This window comes from Hyaena hyaena, unplaced genomic scaffold, assembly GCF_003009895.1.
Source record: "Hyaena hyaena isolate Hyena2069 unplaced genomic scaffold, ASM300989v1 scaffold_724, whole genome shotgun sequence".
NCBI lineage: Eukaryota > Metazoa > Chordata > Mammalia > Carnivora > Hyaenidae > Hyaena > Hyaena hyaena.
Genome location: NW_024081354.1, coordinates 189,879 through 198,211, shown reverse-complemented (window position 1 = coordinate 198,211; position 8,333 = coordinate 189,879). Strand labels below are relative to the sequence as shown.

Here is an 8,333-nt window from a genome sequence, read left to right as displayed (position 1 = left end):
TAATGAAATCTCCATCAAAATACCAACAGCATTTTTCACAGAACTAGAACAAACAATCCTAAAATTTGTATGGAACCACCAAAGATCCCAAATAGGCAAACCAATTTTCATAAAGAAAAGCAAATCTGGAGGTATCATAAATCCAGACTCCAAGTTATATTACAAAACTGTAGTAAGCAAAACAATATGGTACTGGCATAAAAATAGACATATAGGCCAATGGAACAGAATAGAAAACCCAGAAATAAACCCATAACTGTTTAGTCAATTAATCTTCAACAAAGGAGGAAAAAATATCCAATGGGAAAAAGACAGTTTCTTCAGCAAATGGTGTTGGAAAAACTGGAGAACTACATGCAAAAGAATGAAATTGGACCACTTTCTTACATCATAAACAAAAATAAACTCAAAATGGATTAAAGGCCTAAATGTGAGAACTGAAACCATAAAATCCTTGAAGAGGGCACAGGCAATAATGTCTCTGACATTGACTGTAGCAACAGTTTTCCTAGATGTCTCCTGAGGCAAGGGAAATAAAAGCCAAAATAAGCTATTGGGACTATATCAAAATAAAAAAGCTTCTGCACATGGACTTGAATGACACATTGGTCCAGATGGATTTGACAATGTATTTGGAACTCTACATCCTGAGGCCATGGAATTCACTTTCTTCTCAAGTGCGCAGGGCATATTCTCCAACATAGATAACATACTGGAACATAAAGCAGCCCTCAATAAATATAAAAGAATTGAGATCATACCATGCACACTTTCAGATCACAATGCTATGAAACTCGAAATCAATCACAGGAAGAAGTCTGGAAAACCTCCAAAAACATGGAGGTTAAAGAACACCCTACTAAAGAACGAATGGGCCAATCAGGCAATTACAGAAGACATTTAAAAATATATGAAAAAAATGAAAACGAAAATACAAGAATCCAAACTCTATGGGATATGGCAAAGGCAGTCCTAAGAGGAAAGTACATTGCTCTCCAGGCTTACTTCAAGAAATTAGAAAAAGCACAAGTACAAAATCTAACGGCACACCTAAAGGAACTAGAGGGAGAGCAACAAGAGCACCCCAAACCCAGTAGGAGAAGAGAAATAATAAAAATCAGGGCAGAAATAAACAATACAGAAAACAAAGAAACAGTTGAATAGATCAATAAAACCAAGAGTTGGTTTTTTGAAAAAATGAACAAAATTGACAAACCTCTAGCCAGTCTTCTAAAAAAGAAAAGAGAGAGCACTCAAATAGAAAATATCATTAATGAAAATGGACTGATTACAACAAACTCCTCAGAAATACAAGCAATTACAGGTAATACTATGAAAAATTATATGCCAACAAACTGTACAACTTAGAAGAAATGGAAAAATTCCTAAACACACACACACTACCAAAATCCACACAGGAAGAGATAGAAAACCTGAACAAACCCGTAACGAGTGAGGAAATCGAATCAGTTATCAAAAATCTCCCAACAAATAAGAGCCCTGGGCCAGATAGCTTCCCTGGGGAATTCTACCCTACATTTAAAACAGAATTAATACCCATTCTTCTCAAGCTATTTCGAAAATAGAAAGAGAAGGAAAACTTCCAGACTCATTTTATGAAGCCAGCATCACTTTAATTCCCAACCCAGATAGAGACCCAGGGAAAAAAGAAAACTACAGGCCAATATCCTTGATGAATACAGATGCAAAAATCCTCAAGAAGATCCTTGCAAATCGAATGCAACAGCACATAAAAAGAATTATCCACCAAGATCAAGTGGGATTCATTCCTGGATTACAGGGCTGGTTCAATATTCGCAAATCAATCAATGTGATACATCACATTAACAAAAGAAAACATAAAAGCCATATGATCTTGTCGATAGATGCAGAAGAAGCATTTCACAAAATACAGCATCACTTTTTAATAAAGACCTTCAAGAAAGTCGGGATAGAAGGAACTTACTTAAACATCATAAAAGCCATCTATGAGAAGCCCTCAGCTAACATCATCCTCAATGGGGAAAAACTGGGAGCTTTCCCCCTGAGATCAAGAACATGACAGGGATGTCCACTCTCATCACTGTTGTTTAACATAGTGCTGGAAGTCCTAGCATCAGCAACCAGACAACAAAAGGAAATAAAAAGGCATCAGAATTGGCAAAAAAGAAATCAAACTTTCACTTTTCGCAGATGACATGATACTCTATGTAGAAAACCTGACAGACTCCACCAGCAGCCTACAAGGACTGATCCATGAATTCAGCAAAGTTGTAGGGTACAAAATCAACGGACAGAAATCGGTTGTATGTTTTATACACCAACAATGAAGCAACAGAAAGAGAAATCAAGAAACTGATCCCATTCACAATTGCACAAAAAACCATAAAGTACCTAGGAATAAACCTAGTCAAAGATATAAGAGATCTGTATGATGAAAACTATAGAAAATTTATGAAGGAAATTGAAGAAGACACAAAGAAATGGAAAAACATTCCATGCTCATGGATTGGAAGAATAAATATAGTTAAAATATCATTACTACCCAAAATAATCTGCACATTCAATGCAATCCCAATCAAAATTGCACCAGCATTCTTCTCAAAACTAGAACAAACTATCCTAAAATTTGTATGGAACCACAAAAGATACCGAATAGCCAAAGTAATATAGAAGAAGAAAACCAAAATGGAAGGCATCACCATCCCAGACGTTAGCCTCTACTACAAAGCTGTCATCATCAAGACGGTATGGTATTGGTACAAAAACAGACACATAGACCAATGGAATCGAATAGAGAACTCAGAATTGGACCCCAAAATGTACAGCCAACTAATCTTTGACAAAACAGGAAAGAGGATCCAATGGAAAAAAGACAGCCTCTTTAACACATGGTGCTGGGAGAACTGGACAGCAACATGCAGAAGAATGAAACTAGATCATTTTCTCACACCATACACAAAAATCAACTCAAAATGGATAAAGGACCTGAACGTGAGACAGGAAACCATCAAAACCCTAGAGGAGAAAGCAGGAAACAAGCTCCTTGACCTCAAACGCAGCGATTTCTTACTTGACATATCCCCAAAGGCAAGGGAATCAAGAGCAAAAATAAACGATTGGGAGCTCATCAAGATAAAAAGCTTCTGCATGGCAAAGGAAACAGTCCATAAAACGAATTGGCAACCGACAGAATGGGAAAAGATAGATGCAAATGACATGTCAGATAAAGGGCTAGTATCCAAAATCTATAAGGAACTCATCAAACTCCACACCCGAAAAACAAACAACCCAGTGAAGAAATGGGCAGAAGACATGAACAGACACTTCTCCAAAGAGGACATCCAGATGGCCAACAGACCCATGAAACGATGCTCAGCATCCCTCCTCATCAGGGAAATACAAATCAAAACCACACTGAGATACCACCTCACGCCAGTCAGAGTGGCTAAAATGAGCAAATCAGAGAACTCTAGATGCTGGCGAGGATGTGGAGAAATGGGCACCCTCCTACACTGTTGGTGGGAGTGTAAACTGGTGCAGGCCCTCTGGAAAACAGTGTGGAGGTTCCTCAAAAAATTAACAATTTTTTGGCTCAAATTCCCCTATGAGCCAGCAATGGCACTGCTAGGAATTTACCCAAGGGATACAGGAGTGCTGATGCATAGGGGCACATGTACCCCAATGTTCATAGCAGCACTTTCAACAATCACCAAAACATGGAAAGAAAGTGTCCATCTACTGACAAATGGATCAAGAAGATGTGGTTTATCTATACCATGGAATACTACATGGCAATGAGAAAGAATGAAATCTGGCCATGTGTAGTAACATGGATGGAGCTCGAGGGTGTTATGCTGAGCGAAATAAGTCAGGCAGAGAAGGACAGCTACCATATGTTTGCACATATAGGAGGATTAGGAGGAACTGAATGGAGGACCGTTGGGGAGAAGAAGGGGAAAAATAGTGGGGGAGGGAGGGAGGTAAACCATGAGAGACTCTTGAATGCTGAGAACAAACTGAGGACTGATGGGGCTGGAGGGGGAGTGGAAGGGGGGTGATGGGCATGGAGGAGGGCACTTGTGGGGATGAGCACTGGGTGTTATATGGAAACCAACTTGACAATAAACTGTTCTTTAAAAAATGAAAAAGGGGCGTCTGGGTGGCTTAGTCGGTTAAGCGTCCGACTTTCGCTTAGGTCATGATCTCTCTCTCCTAGAAATAAAAAAAAATATTAAAAAAAAAAAAAAAGAAAAAAAAAGCTTCTGCATAGCAAAAGAAACAATCAACAAAACTAAAAGGCAACCTATTGGATGGAAGAAGATATTCACAAATGATTTATCTAGTAAACTGTTATTATCCAAAATAAAGAACTATACAACTCAATAGCCAAAATCCAAATAATCCAAATTAAAAATGGGCAGAAGACATGAACAGACATTTCTCCAAAGAAGACACATAGATGGCCAATAGACACACAGAAAGATGCTCAACGTAACTCATCATGAAGGTAATGTAAATCAAAACTACAGTGAGATACCAACTCACACCTGTCAGAATGGCTGAAATTAACAACACAAGAAATAGTAAGTATGATGAGGATATGTAGAAAAAGGAATCCTTGTGCACTGTTGGTGGGAATGAAAATAGGTGCATCCACTGGGGAAAACAGTATGCGGCTTCCTCAAAAGCTAAAAATAGAATTCTCTTATGATCCAGTAATCATACTACTGGATATTTACCTCCCAAATACACTAATTCAAAGGAATACATGCACCCCTGTTTATTGCAGCATTATCTACAATACCCAAATTACAGAAACAGCCCAAGTGTCCAGTGATTACTGAATGGATAAAGAAGACGTGATACAGAGACACACATGAACACATACACGTACACACATGAACACTGGAATATTACACAGCCATAAAAAAGAATGAAATCTTGCCATTTTCAATGACATGGATGTAGCTAGACAGTATTATACTGAGCAAAATAAGTCAGAGAAAGACAAATACCATAAGATTTCATTCATATGTGGAATTTAAGAACAACAACAACAAATGAGCAAAGGAAAATAAAAGAGAGAGCAAACCAAGAAACAGACTCTTAACTATAGAGAGCAAGCTGATGGTTATCAGAGGGGAGGTGGGTGGGAGAGATGGGTGTAATTGGTGAAAGGGATTAAAGAGTACCTTATCAGGATGAGCACTAAGTAATGTACAGAATTGCTGAATCACTATATTGTACACCTGAAACTAATATAACAGTGTATATTGACTTTACAGGAATTAAAATTAAAAAAGAATATTCATAATAGGCAAAACTTGGAAAGCACTCTGTTCTTCAGTAGTAGAATGGATCAGCAAATTGTACATAATCATACAATGGACTGTAGCAGTTTCTTGCAACATGATGAGTGTATCTCAGGTCAAGAATGTTGAACAAACAAAGCAAATTAAAGAATAATATTATGTCACCCTATTTATGTGAAATTCAAACATATGCTAAAGTAAATGACATATTGTTTAAAGACTCAAATACATGTGGTAAAATTGTAAAAACAAGAAAGTGACTGACCACCATCACATTCAGACTAATGAGTGCTTCTGAGAGAAAGGGAAGGTAAGGGAAAGGGATGTGGTCTGGGAGGGTTCCCTGGGCCTTCAAAGTTCTTATAAAGTGCTCATTCTTAAACTGGGTGTAGGTGATAACTGGGTGTGCACTGTTAATGTACCCATACATATTTTACTGACTTCCATTATATGTACTCAATATTTAACAAAAACAAAATAAAAAAGGACAAGATAAATTAAATGATTAAAAAAAAACCCTCAGGGTGTCTGGGTGTCTCAAGTAGACTGAGTGTCTGATTCTTGATTTCACCTGGGGTCATGATCCCAGGGTCATGGGATGGAGCCCCGGATCAGGCTCTGTGCTAAGCATGGAGCCTGCATAAGTTTCTCTCTCTCTTTCTCTCTCCCTCTGCCCCTCTCCCTGGCTCATGTGCCTTCTCCCTCTCTCAAAAACAAAATAAAACAAAACAACCCTTAAAAACCCAAAATCCCTCTAATATTTTTTCCCCACACCGCAAGGGGTCATGCTGCATCTCCCAGGGTATATGCATATCCAACTTTGGAGACCATTTTATTATATTATAATATGATATTTGTATTGTGCCTTCTCTATTATTAAATGTATAGTTTACATATATTATTTATACACAAAATTATATAAATAATTAGATAATTGTATCATATGATATATAATAGTATATCCTGTGTATTTTATAATATACTATTATATTATACTATTTTTATTATGAAGGTTGAGGCTTTTAACCTTAAAAAGTAGTTTTGTGGCCTGAGAGCAAAGTAGGGGACAGGAGGTCCAGCTTGGTGGTGGGAGGAAAAATGCTGTAATCACTCACCCAGTGAAGTGTTGCCCAAGATGAGAGGGGCTTCAGGATGTTTTGCTTTCAGCTCCAGGAGATCCTTAAGGGTGCCAGGGGAGATCCAGGTAACCCTCTCTCCATGAAAGGCCAAGGTTTGTGTTTCTGGGTTCTTTGCCATTCTCTAAGTGCAAATGACAAATGTGTATGCACAGGTGTGCAGCTGCCATCCTGGCTTATATGAGATCCCAGTGGAGGTATATTCCTCCAGAGAGATTTCAGGGGTCCTGAGGTCCACTGGACTGAGAAGATACTCACTATACCCACTGACTAATGCCTGAATTTCCATAGATATTTACTCCTTTAACTTAAGATTTTCAATATATAGCTCTTTGCAGGCAAATGATAATTAATATAAACTGGTACCTGTCAATGACACTTTAGTGCAGATTAAATGAACATAATTTAATATCATGGCCTTAAAAATCATAATTATACTAATGCTCCTAAATTAGTATCTTCAACCCGGACTCTTCCTCTGAAATCCAAACTCATATATCTGAATGAGAACTTGATGTCTCCTCTTAGATGTCTAATAGGCATCTCAGATTTAACATATCCCAAAATGAGCTCCTCATATCCCATTCATTTAGAAGCCCCCCCAAAAGACCCCCCACCAAAAAATACCCTATTCTTCCTGAGGTGTTCCCCTTCTCTGTAAATGGCCACTCACCTTTCCAGCTGCCCAAAGTGTCAGAGTCAATCTCTCCCCAGAGAGAGTGTCTCTCTCCCACACGCCATATCACATTCAGCAGCAAATCTCATTGGCTCTCCATCAAAGTATATCCAGAACCCACTCTCTCTCACCACCTACATGCCGGCAGCCTGGTCTAGCACCAGAATCTTTCAGGATGGCATTAGCACTTTGATTAGGCTCAAGTTGTCAGCTCAGAGCCTGACATGGGGCTCGATCCCATGAACCTGGGATCATGACCTGAGCCGAAATCAAGAGTCTGATGCTCAACTGTCTGAGCCACCCAGGTGCCCTGAGTTTTTTTTTTTTTAATCATTTAATTTATCTCATCCTTTTTCATTTTGTTTTTCCAAGGGACACCTGGGTGACTCAGTCATTTGAATGCCTGACTCTTGATTTTGTCTCAGGTTGTGATACAGTCATGGGATGGGACTCCCATCAGACTGCATGCTGAGCATGGAGTCTGCTTGGGATTCTCTCTCATTCTCCCTCTGCCCCTCCCCCTCTCACTGCTGGTTCCTGTGTTCCTCAGCAGGCTCTTCCCATCCCAGCAGCCAGAATGATTCCAGATCCCATTACAACATTAATAGGAACTTGTCCCTCCCCCATCCAACCTCCCTAATCATTTCTCATTCCTCATAGGGTAAAATCCAGGCAGCCTAAGTCCTTACGGTCCGCTTCCCAGTGACTTTCTGACCTCATTCACTGTGTTCCAGCCAGGCTGGACCCTGCTCTGTCCCTTGACCGTAGCAGGTGTTCTCCTACCCTTGGCATCTTTGCAGTTGGTGTGCACACTGCTCAGACTGCCTTTCCCCCCACATGTCATTGAGGCTATTCCCTCACTTCCATTAGAACTTTTTTCAAAGTTTTGAAAATTTTTCAGAAAAGTCTTCTCTGGCTAGTATCTTATCTCCCTTCTCTGTTTCATTTTTTTTCCTTTTTAACTCTTCTCACTGGCTAACACATTGTATTTCTTATTTTGCTTATTATCTGTAATATTATCTTTGCTTATTATCACCAACCAGATTACAACTCCTTGAGGATAGGTTTTTGTGTTAGTTTCATTCCTTGCTGTCTATCTAGTACCTAGAACAGTGCATGGCATGTTGTTGGATGATTGATGTTTGTTGAATGAATGAATGAATGAATGAATGAACACCTATTTCAGAACCCCTTCAGAAATAGGTA

At 39.0% G+C, this 8,333-nt stretch overlaps 1 protein-coding gene across 1 annotated transcript in view; it reads right to left on the bottom strand.

The window, feature by feature from the left end:
• AOX1 (aldehyde oxidase 1) overlaps nucleotides 1–8,333 on the bottom strand; it is a 121,313-nt gene that overhangs the window by 97,235 nt on the left and 15,745 nt on the right. The window contains exon 9 of the mRNA XM_039217804.1: nucleotides 6,431–6,575. Coding sequence (XP_039073735.1) covers nucleotides 6,431–6,575 — 145 coding nt within the window. The remainder of the gene's footprint in view (nucleotides 1–6,430; nucleotides 6,576–8,333) is intronic.